Below are 18,244 nucleotides of genomic sequence, written 5' to 3'. Positions count from 1 at the left end.
AAGTCAAACCATTTCACCTGCCAGTCTACTTTCTGTTTTCATAACATCTGCGACTTCATATGTGCTTGGGTTTGGTTTTGTATATCAAAGCACTCTTTTGTATAGGTAGCTTCCCAGAATATTTCAGGTACTTTGTAAGAAGGAATATATGAGCACAAATGCCTATTCTGAAAAGTAAGCATGTACAATATTCAGTGTGTATCCCTTTCAAATACGTCTCAGATGCAGTAACTGGGAATTGGAATGGGACCCTAATTCCAAGGATTTCAAAGAAACATCCCTGAATCTTACATGTGCGTATCCTTCACAGTTGATAGGGCATGTGCACATATTTATACTTTTATTTCTGCATCCAAGTAGAATACGGAAACAGATTCTGTCCATAGATTTTACCTTTTGACAAGTAAGTTAAATGAACCATAAGGACCCTGGATGCTGGAGGAGACTCTTGAGAGTCCCATGGACTGCAAGAAGATCAAACCTATCCATTCTTAAGGAAATCAGCCCTGAGTGCTCCCTGGAAGGACAGATCGTGAAGCTGAGGCTCCAATACTTTGGCCACCTCATGAGAAGAGAAGAATCCTTGGGAAAGACCCTGATGTTGGGAAAGATGGAGGGCACTAGGAGAAGGGGATGTCAGAGGACAAGATGGTTGGACAGTGTTCTCGAAGCTACGAACATGAGTTTGACCAAACTGCGGGAGGCAGTGCAAGACAGGAGTGCCTGGCGTGCTATGGTCCATGGGGTCACAAAGAGTTGGACACGACTAAACGACTAAACAACAACAACAAAGGACCCTGGAACTAGACTACTAGTGGATTGTTGCTAGAGGATACATTTAAGAATACATTGCACTGGATTCTTAAATTTTGTTAATTAAGTTTTAGTTATATTTGGATTTATTTAAGATGACCATGTGGTTTTCATTGTGTATTTTGACAGTTCTGTAGTTTGTAAACCAGCTTTAGTACAATAACTTAGAAAGATGGCATACGGATTTAAAATATAATGAAATACAGCACAACAAACTGAAGGCTTATTCACAAGTGACTATGGGCAGTATTCAACTAAGTTGTATTCACAGTAGACCTATTGAAATTAATGGACCTAATGTTCATTCATTTCAGTGTGTGGGATTCAACTAATACAAAACGCTAGTGGAAGCAATCACAAGGGCTCCTGCTAGCACAGTGGAGCTTTCCCCGCCCTCCTCCTCCCATGCCCTCCATGCCTCCCCCAGACCTGCTCTGCAAAGAGTGACAATGAGACGAGCACAGCATGGAATTTCTCCCAATGGATTGACTCCGAATAATCACCCCATGTTTACTGACCACAATTATCACTTTGCCCAGAATGCTCATGTGAAATCTCCATCACAGATCATACTTGTGGAACCCCACTGCTTTCAGTGAAGGCAAGGCTAAGTAGTGATAAAATAATCATGTGTTGACTATTTCCATAGCTGACATGGATATTATGGGGAGCTTTAACCCTATTATGACTGGTTAGCAATGCCAGAGACAAGTTTAATTTTAAAAAGAAGAAGAAGAAATTTGGAGTCATCACACATTTTTTTTGTCAGTACAACAGGCGGAATTGCTCACTTTCCTCACTGTTATACACCAACCTTAGATTGCTACAAGTGTATTAAGTTGTTTTGTTTTTTTTTAAAAAGGCATTTTTGCATTTAGCCACTTTAAAATTTGCACACTTTGCACAAATTAAAATTGTACAGAAGGAATTTCTAATATATATCACTGTGTTTCCTTTCCACAGGTCCAGTAGAGCGTGTCGATTTGAGGGTCCCCTTTGTGGCCATCAGGAATAAGGAAGTAAATATCACAGCTGTGGTTTGGCCCAATCAGTCGGGTACCCTCACGTACTTCTGGTGGTTCGGCAACAACACAAAGGTTTGAGCCTTTTTAAAAATGAAAATAAAACCTTGTTTATTTCCTTTGAAAGGATTCATCTTTGCATCATGCGATGTTTTGATTGTATATATGGAACTCCACCTTATTTGAAGCCATGGTAAAAGCAAGGTAATTTTTCCTTGCTGTTAAAAAAAGCTTCTTTGTTTTCTAAACTTTGCCACTGCCCCCTCTCGATCTCTCTCTCTTCCTCTCTGTTTTTCTACCACTCCTTGTTGTTTGCATGAGTTCTGACAATGTGCAGTTGGTTATTATTGGAACATTGTGTGTGTGCAGAAGCTATTGTTGTTACTAGAATTCAAAATTATACACCACCATATCTACTGGGTAATGGTGGGCTTTCGGCTCAGCATTTAAAAACCACTTGTGATCAAATAAGCATCATTTCCAATATGAATGTCAGAACACACTTGTAATTTTAGGATCTCACACAGCGTTTTAAATCCAATGGGGACTGAATAACTTTTGGCATCTGTGAATTCAAGCTAAGATTGTAAGCAGCACTCTCATAGTCTGTCCATGCTGTTTGTGCCTTTGGGGACATTTCAGAGAAACTGAACATTGAAACTGCTGTTGAATGTTCAGTCACAATCAGTCACCTATTCCATAGAGCCATGCCGATAAAAATTATTCTGATACTAAGGACTCTGTATAAATATTTGTTGGGGGAGAGAGAGAGAATGTTCTAGTGATTGCTTAATTTAGATGTTTACCTGGAAGATAAAATGTTTTCTTGGTACGATTGCTTAGCCACAAACTAGGATTTCATGTCTTGCTTGGAAGACTGTGGTTTTTAAACTATATTCAACAGCTCCTCAGAAATGTATCAACGCTTCCTAAATGAGAAGATCAGTATTGGTGAATGAGCTTTCATTAAATTGAGCTTATTTGCTACTTCTCATCTTTCACTGCAATAAGCAGCCACTTTTGAGTGTTCTAGGATGTATTCTGAATTCATGTGGGGCAGGAATGGAGCCCTGCAAACTTGGCCCATTGTCCAGTGTGCAACTCGTTTGTGCCCTAGTATGCACCCAGGGGATCCACACCCCACTTGCCAGAATCAGATCGTATTGTACCCTAGGGCAAGAGTGGGACATAGGAAAGAGAGCCAGTGTGGTGTAGTGGTTAAGAGCGGTAGACTCGTAATCTGGGGAACCGGGTTCGCGTCTCCGCTCCTCCACATGCAGCTGCTGGGTGACCTTGGGCTAGTCACACTTCTCTGAAGTCTCTCAGCCCCACCCACCTCATAAGGTGTCTGTTGTGGGGGAGGAGGGGAAAGGAGATTGTTAGCCGCTTTGAGACTCCTTCGGGTAGTGATAAAGCGGGATATCAAATCCAAACTCTTCTTCTTCTTCTATAGGAAAGGTCCCCAGTCATTTTAGTTGTGAGTGTTCTTGGCACATACCTCCCCGGGAAGCATCATGACATAGTGACATTAGCAGGCATTTAGTCAGGGCTGCATAAACTAACCTAGAGAAGACATCCATTTGACTTTGACTTTTCTTGTTGACTTTGACTTGCTAGGTTTGAAACTATTTGGAACCTAAAATAGTGGTGGTTCTTCCCCCCTCCCCTTTTAAAAAGAACAAAACATTGTAGTTTCTCTCACATACTGAAATACCTTCACTTGGAATTTACAAATGAGAGTAATTGTAGTTGCATTTTTTGTACCTGCAATTTAAATCTTATCTATGCTTATGCCTCTGATTCCTGGGTGCACTCACAAACTCAAAGCTCTTTAAGCTGCAGATGCAAAATGGCACCAAAATAAGGGGCAGCTTAAAGCTGGTAATAGTATTTGGCTTTGCAAAATGGCAATAATCATGGAAGGCCGGAACAGAATACTAAGCAATGCTAAGCTGCCATTCTGATAGTGTGAGGATTTACTGATTTTTTCCACTGATTCACAAGGAAGGGAGCTAAAAACAGCTACAAAACTGCTGTTCTCCCAGGGCCCTTCTGCCTTTATTCTCTCTGGGGGGTTCCACTGTTCTGAGTTGTTATTACTCTCTGACCTCTATTGATGCACTCTGTGGGAGCAAAGAACTCTAGGGATTGTTTCCTTGAGCACCACAAGCCCACGAGGCTTGGGAGCAATCCTAGAACTCTTCACAGGAGTACTGATCTGTAGCCGCAAAGTCTAAAAATCTTCACTAAAGCTTTTCAAATTTGATGGGTTAAAAACAACAGCATGCCACACATTCTGCAATGTTCTTGTTTAAACAAAAGCAAAATACTTTCTCAACATGATGTGCAATGTTTCCCAGTTCCCCAGCATTGCTCTTTGGAGAGCTTGATTGCAGGACTTTGCCTGCTGATGTAGCCTCATAATAATCCTATTATTTAAGTCACCACGCGACTCTTTTGCAGTTTTAATATTCAGACTGATCCAAACAAAAGCATGACCTGTAAATCACAGAAAATGGTTGGTGGGCACTGCTGCTGCTTTTATAGTATGCATTAATCTGTTGGGGTGGTTGATGTTGCCGTTGGTGCTGGTAAAAAGCACTTATGATGAGTGGCAGGGTGGGCAGTGCACCGATAGCATCTCTAGCCTGCACCTCTGGCCCAACACCAGATGCAGACCCTCCATTCCCTTTCCAAGACAGGGATTTTTGAGTGCTAGGAAGTAAAATTCCTATAGACTACAGCACCACCTCCCTCCTGCCACCCAGCAAGGGCTAATATTGCACCATGTACCCTGGTGGGCAGAGTTCAGTCAGATCTGACCCACCCATTTCCCCCTACCCAGGTCTTGGTAGTACATACCAGGTCAGCCTGCTCATTGACAATCATATCATGAATCAGCATGATTTTATTATGCACAGTGGAACCACCATATTGCTGAGTTCAGTGATAGAATGAGATTGGCACCACAGATAGGTGAGAGCTTTGGGCGGGGGGGGGGATCTCAGGCTGAAGCTTGGGAGAAAGTTGAATCTATTCAAGTTCTGCTGTAAATAAGACAGCCACTCCAGATGTCTGAAAACCAGTCTGAAAACCAAGCAGCAGTCTTGATTTTGCATTTCAACTTGCCATGTGGCACAGCCAGATTGATTTTTCACCGCACAACGAGTAATTTTTCCTGAACAGATTTTTCACATTAAAACAGCAAATTGGCAAATTGGCAAGAATTAAGCAAATATTTCATTGCACTGCCAGTTAGGACGTTAACCGAAGACACTGTGCAGTATAAACTGACTTTGATTTTTGTAGAATAGCCAGATTCTGATGCCTTTAACCCATGGGAGGAGTGATGCAGACAGAGATGGCAATTTAGGCTATTTGTAGACTCATCGCTTCACTGTAGCCTCCTGATTTAAAGGTACCACTGCAATATACAGCTCCATTTTATACACATCCTAGATGAGCCTTAATTTCTTTTTCTAGATAGAGCTATTGTAGTGAATTGCTGGTCCACTGCTTTAGCAATATACCTAAAGACCAATTTGCTTGGATTAACACAGGTCCAGTTTAATAAATGTGTCTGGCTGTCTAATAGGTTTTGAGCAAATGAACCTTAAACTCCTTGATTTAATTTAGAGTTAGTTCCCAGACCTCAGTGCATGAATTAAATTTAAGGAGCTACCTGAATGTTAAAACTCTATGATGGGGGTGAAATCAGCCATGATATAATAGGACATACACCATGAAAGGGAGGCAATTTCTAAATCAAAACTGGCTTCTTATATATTTCTTGACTTGGAAAGCACTGCTGAAGTCCCCAGAGTGGGTTGTAACCCTGCAAAGGGTTTGTGTAGAATTTATGTAGAATTTGAGCATAAAAGAATGACCTCATCTCAAAAAAATTATGCCAAGATTTGCAGGGATAAGAGAGTGAGAGAAACTTGGGAGGTGCACAATAACCTCCAAATAAGCACAGGCTAAAAAGGTGCATGCCTTTAAACATAATCAAAGTTCAGACGGTAAGCAGATAATGGCAAACTATTTTATTCCAAAACAGGACCAGGCCTTGTAGATGAGACACCATGGCAATACTCCAGGCCTGTACCCTGGCCCTGGTTCTGTACCCTGCTGCTAACAGCAGTCATACACAGAGAGAACAGGAACATCAGATTGGAGTGGGGAAATGACAGTAGGTGGCAATGAGCAGCAGTCCCACTCTTCCAAATATGCATTTGGAAATCTCATTCTTGTAGGAATCAATAGCATCTGTTCACCTCTTTTCATCACAGACACCCTACATTTCTCCCCTGGCATAGGTAGCTATGCAGTACAATAGCATGCTCCAAGCAGACACATAAGGAACAGCTGACCATCAGCATACAACTGTATGCAGGTTAACAACAGCCGCATTATTCATAGGTTTCCTTTAAACATGGCTAGGGCTTTATTTGGGATGCAGAAGAGAGGGAATAATAATTTACTGGGGTAGTTGGTTCCTGCTAAAAGTCAGCACCCAAGCTAGATTTGTTTCGTTGAATGACTGCCTCTTGCCATTACACCCATAAAGAGGACTCAATATGCAAAATGCATGGTATCAAGGAGGGACTGGATCTCCACACACCCATCTCCTGGGCATGTTTACAGCCACAACCCGTGGTAATTGGCGCAAAGGACCCAAATGGAATTCTCCCTCTTGGCTACATCAGCCTTGGGCATGTGAACCTAACATGCACACTATGGCCTCACTGTCTAACCTTCACCAAGGTGTACATGTAAAGGGAGGTAAAGCACTGCAATAAGAAAGAAAGAAAGAAAGAAAGAAAGAAAGAGCATAATAAGTCTAGCCACTGCCCCTTCTTGATTGGGCTAAGCAGCCCTCATGCCTACAAGAAGTCATCCCCTGGGAGAAGCCACTGGGTGATTCTTCTCAGGTGTATTATAAATTTGCCCCACTTTAGAATAATTTAGAATACTAAATTAACCATGAATGCATATGACTTTTACAGCCATTCATCACCTTGGACAGCAGCATCTCTTATACTTTTACTGCGGAAGGAAGGAATACTGTCACAGTGCAGGTCTCAGCTGGCAGTGTCCTCATCCAGGACACCAAGAACATTGCTGTACATGGTAAGCAGACACAGACTAATTCAAGAGATACACCCCCCAACAACTGTTTCTGGTTCCTCTTCCAATTCTGTCCCCCACTTCACCAACCCCGCCACAGAGTTTAACAGTGGACAGAAAACACTTGGGATTGTGCATGCAGTCAAAGGTAACTGCTGCAGGCTTCATTCTAGGTTCCTTTGAGACATAACAATCCTCCTTACATCCTTACTTAGGTCTTAAAGGAGCCTAGAATTAAGGATAAACACAATGTCTAAAAACCTGCAGGAGTTACTGCCTTTTGTTGTTGGCATCTGTCTGTCTCGAGAGATAATGGAGTGCACCTCTGGGGGTGAAGCCAAACCAATGGAGAATCTACTGTGGCTGCAGAGACTAACTTCTAACTGCAGGTAACTCCTAACTGCTGCCTCCCACATTGTTTTTGCTGCAATAGCAGCACTGAAGTGAGCTGTGTGTATGGAGGTCCTGGACTACCCTTTCAACAAGACCCCACTCTCAGTCTCACAATACCTTTGGCACCAGCTTGGCTGCAGGAGACGCCATCCAACCATCTTAGGGGCCCCACTCTGGATTTGTGTAGGGTTTACTCCTTATCCTTTCCTTCTCCTGAACATGTCCTGGAAGGCAGCAGGTATGAATTTTTTCTCAGAGTTTACTCCCAAAGCATTTCCCATGAATGGGTACGTATATCCTCAAGGCAGTGGAGGTCTTCCTTCTCCTAGATGGGTGACCTTCCCAGGTTGACAAGCCCCATTTGCCCCTGATTCCCCTCTATAGCACATGCAGTAACCACCTTCTTGACTGTTGGACCCACTATTGGTCTCATCCACTCAATCCATCAGAGCCTGTCTCTAACTCACCAAGCATTTGAGACCCATCAGCTACCCTCACATGGTTTAGTTCGCCATTTGAAGCCATTTGCTAGGGTGTGGCCACTGCCCCATGCTAACAGCTTCTAGGAGCCACAGGTGAGAGCTGACTATATTCACAATTGCAAGTGTATTCTGTCCATCTACTGCTTGAGGACTTTGACATTAAAATTCTGAGGCCTCCTATTACCTCCCCCACCCCCTCCGCAAGCATTCTTCATCCCTGGTTTCAATTACCCAGGCTCTCTGTGACATCTAAGCTAATGGCATCAAGACCTTGCTTCTAAAGCTCCATTGTGACAGTAGATCAGGTCAACTGCATTAAGATAGTTGAGGCACGCAAGGAACATATAATTCAGGTAGGAGAATGAAAGAGTGATGGGGACAGAGGCTGAGGAGACAGAGCAGGACCACTGGGAAATATGGACGGCAAGACTCTTAGACTCCTTCTTACTAACTCTACTAATGCCAAGAAGGCATTATGTACTGGGTCAGAGAAGAGGTCCAGCTCTGTGAATCTATAAACTTGGCTGCCATTGAAATTTCCCTTGCTCTCCTGCAGTCAGTTAATTAGGAAGTAATTTCCTAGTGCCTCGTGAATTGCAGTATCCTGATTCGCCTGTCATTAGCTCAATTGGTATCTGATTTGTTATGCATAACTACTCATGGCTGCACATGGGGCTAACAAACAGATAATTCCTGCTTTTGGAAAACAGAAGATTTGCAGTAAGGATTTGTTCAGTGGAGCACAATGCGTGCCAGGTATAATACAAAAACAAGTCCATTTCTCATACAAAGTGCCCTGGGATGGGATAAAAAGTGGTTGATTAAAAAACAATCTAGTTTTTTGTCTCCTTTCCTCTATTTTACTCTCTTACTATTATTATAGTATAGATACAGTGGTGCCTCGCTTAACGAATGCCCTGCTTAACGAAATTTCCGCTTAACGAAAGGATTTTTCGAGCGGAGCTTGCCTCGCTAGACGAATGCATTTTACAAAAAAATCGTCTAGCGAAACGCGGTTTCCCATAGGAATGCATTGAAATTCAATTAATGTGTTCCTATGGGCAAAAAAAAATTCCAAAAAAAATTCAATGCATTCCTATGGGATTCGCTAGACGAATTTTTCGCTATAAGAAAAGACCCGTGGAACGAATTAATTTCGTCTAGCGAGGCACCACTGTAATTTATATGGTATTGCACTAGTCTCCCCTTCCCCCCAATCTTTTTCATCTCCCTCTTCATTTTGGATATTTCAGTGCAAATTGAAAAATTTTTATTATACGGTTTCAACTTTTAAATGGGAAGTTATTGTTTAAGTATTGTTCCCCTGGCTTTGGGACCACGTTTATGTATATTATTCGTCACCACCACAGTAGTATAACCAAGTGTTTAGATTTTTCTTATGTTCCTAAAAGTTATGGGTTCAAATTTAAGCCATACTTATCCTAGAGGGAACCTTTCTGCTCCACTCAGTGATACATAAGTATTCAATCATTTGGGGAAAGTCAAAGGTGAGCTTTAACTTTACTTCCAGACATACATTTTTGTTAGGTAGGTGGGGGTATGAAACTTAACATTTTAGAGCTGCTGTTTGATACAGTGAGTCTGAGGTCCAAAAAATGAATATTTTCAGCATCTGAAAAGTAATCTTTAAAAATTAGTTTGGGGGCAGGGCAAGAATAAGGATTCTTTCTATAGATTTAAGGAGCAGAAAAGTTAGTTGGTATTCTGAATGTCTGGTGGATTTTGCATTTCTGAGAACATCTGTTTCTGCTCTACCAGCCTTAAGCTGTAAAATAGATATTTCTTATCTAACATAGAAACTGATGCACCTTAACCATCTCAGCTTAAACAGCTGGCTGGCTGGCAGGATTACAATGGAGGTTGACTGTGATTCTCTCTCTGCAGAATATTTCCAGTCTCAGTTATTATCATTCTCTCCCAATTTGGATTATCACAATCCGGACATACCTGAATGGAGAGAGGATATTGGCAGAGTCATCAAGAGAGCCTTGGTGCAAGTAAGTACTCACAAGCAGACCAAAAAATAACAAGGGCGATTTTCTTACATTCTAAGTAATCTATTGCAGGGTAATTCAGAAAAGGGAGGTTATTGTTCACAATTAGCAGCATTAGCAGACACTACATTTTTATTTAAAGCCAAGCACCATAATAGGACTACATAGAATATCTATGTAAATATTTTCCAACATTTTCCAGAACACCAGCAAAACCCTTCAAGGAAATGCAACTGAATTCAGTTTGTTCATCCTCTTCCTATCATAACAAATGTTTTGCAGTCTTTAATCTCATCCACCCACCCAGCAACTGGGGTGTGAGATCATTATTATTGTCATTACTGTATATAGATTTAGGAATTTCTCATGATTCCAGTAAGTATATGGTTGTCCATGACCATTGCACTTCATATTTCACTTCTTCGAGATCAACATCTTTTTAGATTCCTGGGCTACAATGACTAATCAGCTTAAGAGAGACTATTCTTTGGATTCCATATTTTTATTCATTTCTAGAACCATGCCCTGTTGCTTTCATTTGAGAAACAATAATTGAGTTGCACTGTGTGAGAGTTGCACACATATGCACAATCTGCTTTTCTCTTTTGGAAGGGCATTTGCCCACTTTTTTTTCCTTTTTAAAATATATTGCATACTTTTGTAAACTTAAGGGGTCTCCTGAGCCTGCTGATACATCTGTCCTGTATGTGGGTAGCACTGTTTTGGCTATATAAGCATCAACACTCACCTTGTGACATTAGGAGATAAGAATGATATAAAGATAGGAAGACTGTAAAATTGGATCCGGGAAAGCTCCAGACCATTAAGGCACTCAGTTATTTTGTCTCAAATTTCTTTTTATTATTATTTGTTCTTTTTCATTGCAGATGGCTTATGTTCATGTTGCCTTTTAAGATTTGCTCGGCATACTGAGTTTTCGCACTCGATAAACAAAGTGTGAAAATTTGCAGGTTTCTTGCCTGCTTGTTATCCCCACTGTTGAAAAACTTTCTCAGTGTGATTTAATGATGATTCTGCTCCCTTTGATCAAATGCATTCCTGTTGCTCAGAGATAATAAATAAATAAATAAATAAATAAATAAATAAATAAATAAATAAGCAAGCAAGCAAGCAAGCAAGCAAGCAAGCAAGCAAGCAAGCAAGCTTCATTTTCAGCATCTTGCAAACAAGATGTACACTGCAAGCGTGTACTGTACATTATTTGAATATGCCAGCTTCCAAGAAAACTTTTGATCTATTCTAGCCCAGGTGGCACTGTGGCTTAAACCACAGAGTCTAGGGCTTGCTGATCAGAAGGTCGGCGGTTCGAATCCCTGCAACGGGGTGAGCTCCCGTTGCTCGGTCCCAGCTCCTGCCCACCTAGCAGTTCGTAAGCATCAAAGTACAATAGATAAATAGGGACCGCTCCGGCAGGAAGGTAAACGGCGTTTCCGTGTGCTGCTCTGGTTCGCCAGAAGCAGCTTTGTCATGCTGGCCACATGACCCGGAAGCTGTCTGCGGACAAACGCCGGCTCCCTTGGCCTATAGAGCGAGATGAGCGCCGCAACCCCAGAGTCGGACACGACTGGACCTGATGGTCAGGGGCCCCTTTACCTAGTCCAATCACACCTGCTTTTTGCATTTGAAGTTTTATTAAGCAGCTATATATAGCTGGGGGAAAATAATGTGGCTTGATTACTATTTATGCAATTGAAATATACAATAAATTGTATACTACACTATTAGTATTGATGTTGCATTTATGTTACCTTTAGGACAACATACTGTGCAGCCTATTTAGGATCAAACAGCAAAAAGCTGGCATCCAAAAATGTATATACTCTATAATAATGCAGCTGATTTTTTTTGGATTCTTGAACGTTATCATGCATGATTGCTGTTTCAAATCTCAGGTTAGGAATGTATTTTGAGTGCTATACTTGAATGGAGCAACTGTCTCTCTCCCTCCACACCACTTTTACATTTCGGCAGTATAATTTAGGGTGTCAGAACATCTTGCTGATGTACTTCATATCATCCAAGGTCTACCAGTATATTCTTACCTATCTTCTCAGTAGCAGGATATGACCACAACTTTCATTTTTATGGGGTTGTTGAGAAATATGGCTTTGTCTTGGTATATCATGTATAGAAGAACCCAATGCTTTCTCATCTTCTCTTTTAATATTAGAACTCATACAAGAAGTTGAACAAAGAGTACCCTTATGATTACTACTCATCCTCCTTCTGGTCCTCTTCTTTAGGTGACTGGCATCCCTGAAGAGCAAGTTTTGGTGGCCGTGTTCCATGGTTTGCCCACCTCTGCAGAGCTTTTCATCCTGCCCCATCAAAACACCTCTGAGAGAAGGAAAGGCAGTGAAGGTGACCTGGAGCTGGTAAGGAGAGTCCTTCTCATTTTTCATGCATTCCAGCTATTAAGACTGGTTTGTGGCAAATTACCACACTAATGCTGATTTCCTCAAGTTGTTGTAAATATTGATCTCTGCGCAATGTCCTAGGAATTGACTGTTTTAGAGATTTAAATAGAGGATGAAATATGGGACCAGATTCAGTGGTGGGCCTTGGGGCCTCCAATTTCAGCAGCACCAAAATCCCCTTCCCACCTCTTGCCTTCCATTGTACCTCCTAGTTGCGACCCCCCCCCCCAAGGCTCCATGCCCAGTGCGACCGAACCAGTCATGCTTCCCTAAATCTGCCTCTACCAGATTCAACTAATGAGTTCTGCTGGCAAAAGCAAGTGTGAGGTCTTCTGCAAGTACAATGGGGCTTTTCAGCCGCTCTCCTTCCCTTGCGGGCCCCCTGTCTCTCTCCAGATTGGCCCAGGGGATTGGGAGAAATGACATGTGGAGGAAGAGAGTGGAGATAATTCTATCAGTTGAAATGCTTGCGCGGATGGAACAGCCTTCTTAGTGCTATTATTTATCTTCTTCTTATTTATTAAATTCATATCCCACCCTTCATCAGAGGTTTACAGGGCTATGTTGAATTCCTCTCATGGAGTACTTTGTTGAACTTGTAGGCATATATCATTTGAAGCTTCAGAGTTGTCTGATTGGATTTCACCTCCTATTGACATTGTTCAGCTACCTTTGAACTTTTTTTTTTAATGATATTGAAATTTAGTAAGAGGTGGATGGACATGGCAGTTTTCTACTTGCCTATATGCTGAATTCAATAGGGTTGGGGCCACTGATTCCAAGCAATTGGACAAGTCCTACCTATTGTATCCAATTGCAACCACACTTACAAGGAAACAAAGATGTACCTCTCTCCTAGGCAGCTGTGTGACTAACTTTCCTAAGGCACAGCTCTTTATTAGATATATGCATTTTATTTATTATTTCTTCATTAGAAACATTTTAATCCTTATGGAGCATTGAACAATGGGTATGACTAAACTAGTTGTGCCAGAATAAAATACAGTAGTAGAAGTATGTTCTTCTAGCCTGTCCTGGGATTAATTTGCCTCCCTGCTACCTTTCCAAGGAAAATAAAATATGGGACCTCTTCTACTGGCCAGTGTACAGAAGTGTTCTTGACCAGGTGGCACGTGCTTCATAATATATCTCCAACCATCAGCCTGGCCTATTAGAACCAGCACAGAAACCCAGTTACCCAGACAAGGCAGCTGGGATGTTGGTGCTGTGAGGGTACAATGCCAGAGCCAATAAATCACTCCCCATGGTGAACCTACACTATGCAGGCATCTCCCTTGCCTTGCTCATCGCCCTTCCCTCTTGGTGAACTTCAGCAACTCCGTTCTGCTGCTTTGCCCATATGGCCAGCCACTTAGGGGTATTTGAGCTCGAAACCATTTAGAGCTTTAAAGGGAAGCATTAGGACCTTGCAATATTGTCTTTAACACTTACCCAGTCAGCATGAAGGTAGCTGTAATCACCTGTTACTTAAGCTGCCTTGCTGGATTCTTTTAGCATTTTGGTGTCACCCATATATATAAATATATTGGGCTTCACGCCTTATGCAGCTCCTTCGTCCTTCCGATACATTTGATATCCAAGGAGAACTGCTTCCCATTGATTTTCACTGTTCCTACAGATTTCTGGCATGCTCACTCTATCAATATTATCTGTCAGTACCAGGCAATTACTATAATTAGAGGAACCAGATTCAGTGGAGGACATTGTATTTTTAATAGGTGTTTAGAATATAGAATTTCAGCAGATGCAGCTTTTCTAATCTCTGTACAATAACTTTCGATCTGACAAAATGTGCCCTTCTACAAAGCGCTTTGCATTTGGTCACTCTAACAGCAGTTTACCCACCCAACTTTCAGGCTACAAGACAGTACAAGAATATCATGCCAGCGACTTTGCCAGGCTATTTCTGGGCTCAATTCAAAGTGTCAGTTTTGACCTCGAAAATCCTTCATAGCTTTCAGTCAGGGTATCTGTCTCCTGTCTGCCCGTTGCTACATGCACTTACCTGGAACTTAAAATATCCTTTTCCAGGTACCCAGCCAGGTGAGGTATAGTGGGTGGCTTCTGGCAAGGGGGCCTTTTCAATGATGGCCCCCTTGCTATGCAACACTTTCTCCAGAGAGACTCACCTGGTACCTTCCTTGAAGTCATTTTGGTGCCAGGTGAAGGAAGACCTTTTATTATTATTATTGCCACAGACCTTTTGATTTGCCATTAGTTTAAAACCCTTTCAATTGAGGGTTTTTCAATGTTTTATTGATTAACTCATGTATTTCAATCTGTTTATATCTTTGTCTCAATCACTCTGTGAACATAATCATGGGGTGGCATATAAATATTTTAAATGAATAAATGAATACCATAATTCTACCCGTGGGACCCCGCAACAAATTGTTGCAGCAGAGTGTGCACTTGTTCTGGGTTCCTAACACTCCAACCCATCCCCTCTACTCCAGAACTCTGTGCCTACTGAGCATGTTGAGTCCTTGTTGAGCTGTTTTTTTCCTCCCTATATTGAAATCATAGAAGCGACTTGAGGGGGAGACACCTAATGCCACATAATGAATGATCCACACCCATGTTTGAAAACACACGTATCATGCAATTACATTTTTCAGACACGCAGGATTGGTTACAGCTCCCTATTGAGAGTGTATTCAGCCATAAACCCAGCTAGGATATTGCATACAAACTGTACCTGGAAGTTTCAATAGCCATTTACTTAAATAAATAGGTAATTACAGTGATGAATAGCAATTGTGATATTAAGGTGAGATTAGAGTCATGAACAATAGCACAAGCTTGCTTAAGCTTCCATGCAGAAATTAACTAGTGATTAAATCAGCGGTATCACTTCTGGAGGCCTTGTGGGGAGCAGGAAGTATAAAAAGACTTTCCAGCAAAATCCAGTTACTCTTGTTGATGGCCTGCCAAATAGCCTGTGGATGTCAGCTCAATAACCAGGAATAGTCCTTAGCATTTCCAGAGTGATTTTCAATGTTCACCGTATTGCTGAAATTTTCCAGGCGAAAACTTATTGTGCAAAATCGGGGGGCAAAATGAGCACCTTTTCAGTGGAGGTGGGTGATTTATTTTTATTTTTAAGGGCTTGGAGGTGTCCAATGTCCCTTACAGTAGAAGCAGAAACTGCTGCGGCCATTTTGCCTTTTTTTTTAAATGATTCCCCCCCCCCCCCAATGCAAACTGGATGAAACAGCAGCAAAACTCTCATTTGTCCCTCCCTTGCCTGAGACCTGGGGATATTCTTATCAAGTGTTGCATGGAGCGAATAGTGCACAGGGCTTCAGGAGGACAAAATTGCCACCAAAATGACCACTTAGTTTTTTGCTTGAAAAGCTGGTAGAGAATTGAAAGTGGGTGGGAACATTTTGTTCAGCCCTAATTCACATACAATAGTTTTTAATTCATTACACCAACCCTGTTATTGTTATTTCTCTCAGTGTGTTTACAGCACAGATGAGATTTCTGTCTTTAACCTCTACACTGCACCAGTTCTTATTTGACTTGAGCACACTGATCAGGATCCCTTTTATCATGCCAAGTCACATCAGAACTTGCAAATGTTCAATATGTTTTAATACACCAAGATGGAGTTAGTTACTTGCTTTGAGGCTATCAAGATTGTGAGGTTTAATAAGGAAACTACATAGGCCGAGTTGCACTGGGCAGCACTTTTTACTAAATACCGTATTTTTCGCTCCATAAGAAGCACCTGACCATAGGACACACCTAGTTTTTATAGGAGGAAAACAAGAAAAAAAATATATTTTGCTTTATTGAATTGCCCTAGGCATAGCAGCCAACTCCTAGAGGCCTAGGTGCCTTCGCCCCCCCCAATTAATTATTTGAGGAAGTCATTCCCCCCCCCATGTTGACGGGCATTGTCGTTCATATAGTGTGCATGCACTTTGTCTTGAGATCAATTGCAGCAGTTCTCAACCTGTGGGTCCCCAGATGTTGTTGGACTACAACTCCCATCATCCCTCAACTTCCATCATCAGATGAGATTTCTGTCTTTAACCTCTACACTGCACCAGTTCTTATTTAACTTCTGCACACTGATCAGGATCCCTTTTATCTCGCCAAGTCATTTCAGAACTTGCAAATGTTCAGTATGTTTCCATATACCCAGATGGAGTTAAGTTAGTTACTTGGCTTGAGACTATCAAGATTGTGAGGTTTAATAAGGAACCTACATGGCCGAGTTGCATTGGGCAGCATTGTTAACTAAATATTTAGAATGTAGACTCTTCAGATGCTAAGCTTTGAACTTTGAAAGGCTATTTATTTCCCTTATAAATGTAGATCTTGCCTTGAAAGGTTACAAGACAGTTTTCCCCCCTGCAAGTCAGCAATGGCAATCTGAATATGGAAAGAAGTTTCTGCATGGAAATTGGATGTATGTCATGAGTGTTAAAGGGTAACAACATTGGCTTGGACCCTAACAGTCATAACAGTCCCAAGGGGAAGGAAGCTTGCAAAAGGGAAATTTCAAATTCCCCATCCCTTTCTTCCCTCTACAGTCCCTTAGACACTCCCAACAATTCTGCCCAGAGAGGGTTGAGGAACCAGCCTAAACACTGTGGAATGAGGTGTAGGGACTTCAGTTGGAAAGGAGGCAGAGAACCCTTGCAAAAAGGGAACTTCAAGCAGTTCTATTTTTCTAGAAAAAGAGATGCCGGAACTCACCATGAATGCCTCTCTTGTTCTCTCATAATGGCAATGGCACCCACCTGAGAGGTGCCGGAACTGAGCTTCTGCTAGTTCCGCCTGGAAAAAAAGGCCCTGGCTGTAAGGATGCTGAGAGTTTTGTGTTATACTTCATATGATTCAAAACTAAACCAGCAGAAAATTTTCTGCTTCTCACCCTTCAAGATGCCACTTTAATACCTAGCTGTGCCCAATATGAGTAACTTAGGGGTTATGAAAACATTTCTGTGTGGGGGTGGGAATTGTATGGTAGGAGTAATTTAAAAACAAATTGGATTTGTAGCAACATGTCGCAGTGTGGAATGACTCAGGTAAGGTTTCCAGCTATTTTTGTCCTGGGTTTTTGCTCCATGACAGTCAGTTCCATCTCCACAGAATATGCTCTGTCATCCATGGGCTGGTTGAGGATTTCCCCCCTTTAAAAAAGGTACTATGTGCTCTTTTTGCTATGCAAGGTCTGACAATGAAAGGATGACTTTTCCATTGGTATATTGGAAGTGTCTGTGGAGACTCTTCCTGTAGTTTCCAAAGTGCTATTGTTTATGGATAATTCATTGTTTCCTCAGGCTGTTGAAATCCTCTTCAATGCTTTGAATCAGAACCTGGTCCAATTTGAGCTGAAGCCTGGTGTGGAAGTCATTGTGTATGTCACTCAACTAACGTTAGGTAAGCCGGCAAGGAACCCTACAGAATGCAACTCTTTGCAGTTAGCCTTAGGTCTACTAGGAAGAAAGCCAAAGAAACTTTGTAATTGTTTGCCTTCTGACTATGGACCTTGACACCACACTTGAAGATCACTCCCAGAGTTCTAGCTAGAGAAGTTTTTGATATGTCTTGGTTCAAAACAAAAACAAGGCCAAAAACAAGCGGAGGGCAATTTCCTTTATAATCCAGTAAGATATCTTATCAGTTCTCTCTGAGTTCCCTTCCAAGTTTGCAATATTGGTATATGCTTGCTGATGGTAAGGTGCACAGGTGTACATTGTTGTATTGCCCCCTGGAGATGCTACTTTTGTTTTACCTGACCACCCTGACCCTTAAGCACTAGCCACAGTAGAGAGCCACTTGAAAAATGTTAACTGCTCGCTGCCCCCTAAGAACAAGCAAAAACAAACCCCAAGGTGTTTTTGTTTTGTTTTTTGTTTTGCTCTGGTTGGTGAACGACAATTACATAAAAGATTTGCAAGAAACAATCAATATAA

At 41.7% G+C, this 18,244-nt stretch overlaps 1 protein-coding gene across 1 annotated transcript in view; it reads left to right on the top strand.

Annotated features, from left to right (window-relative positions):
- The window catches only part of SORCS3 (sortilin related VPS10 domain containing receptor 3), a 415,691-nt gene that overhangs the window by 375,209 nt on the left and 22,238 nt on the right, over positions 1–18,244 (top strand). Inside the window, exons 20-24 of the mRNA XM_035133724.3 lie at positions 1,777–1,910; positions 6,842–6,965; positions 9,743–9,855; positions 12,117–12,248; positions 17,609–17,708. Coding sequence (XP_034989615.3) covers positions 1,777–1,910; positions 6,842–6,965; positions 9,743–9,855; positions 12,117–12,248; positions 17,609–17,708 — 603 coding nt within the window. The remainder of the gene's footprint in view (positions 1–1,776; positions 1,911–6,841; positions 6,966–9,742; positions 9,856–12,116; positions 12,249–17,608; positions 17,709–18,244) is intronic.

The sequence above is a fragment of the Zootoca vivipara genome, chromosome 5 (genome assembly GCF_965207765.1).
Source record: "Zootoca vivipara chromosome 5, rZooViv2.hap1.1, whole genome shotgun sequence".
NCBI lineage: Eukaryota > Metazoa > Chordata > Lepidosauria > Squamata > Lacertidae > Zootoca > Zootoca vivipara.
Note: the sequence above shows the minus strand (reverse complement) of the source record. Positions and strands in the feature narration are given on the sequence as shown.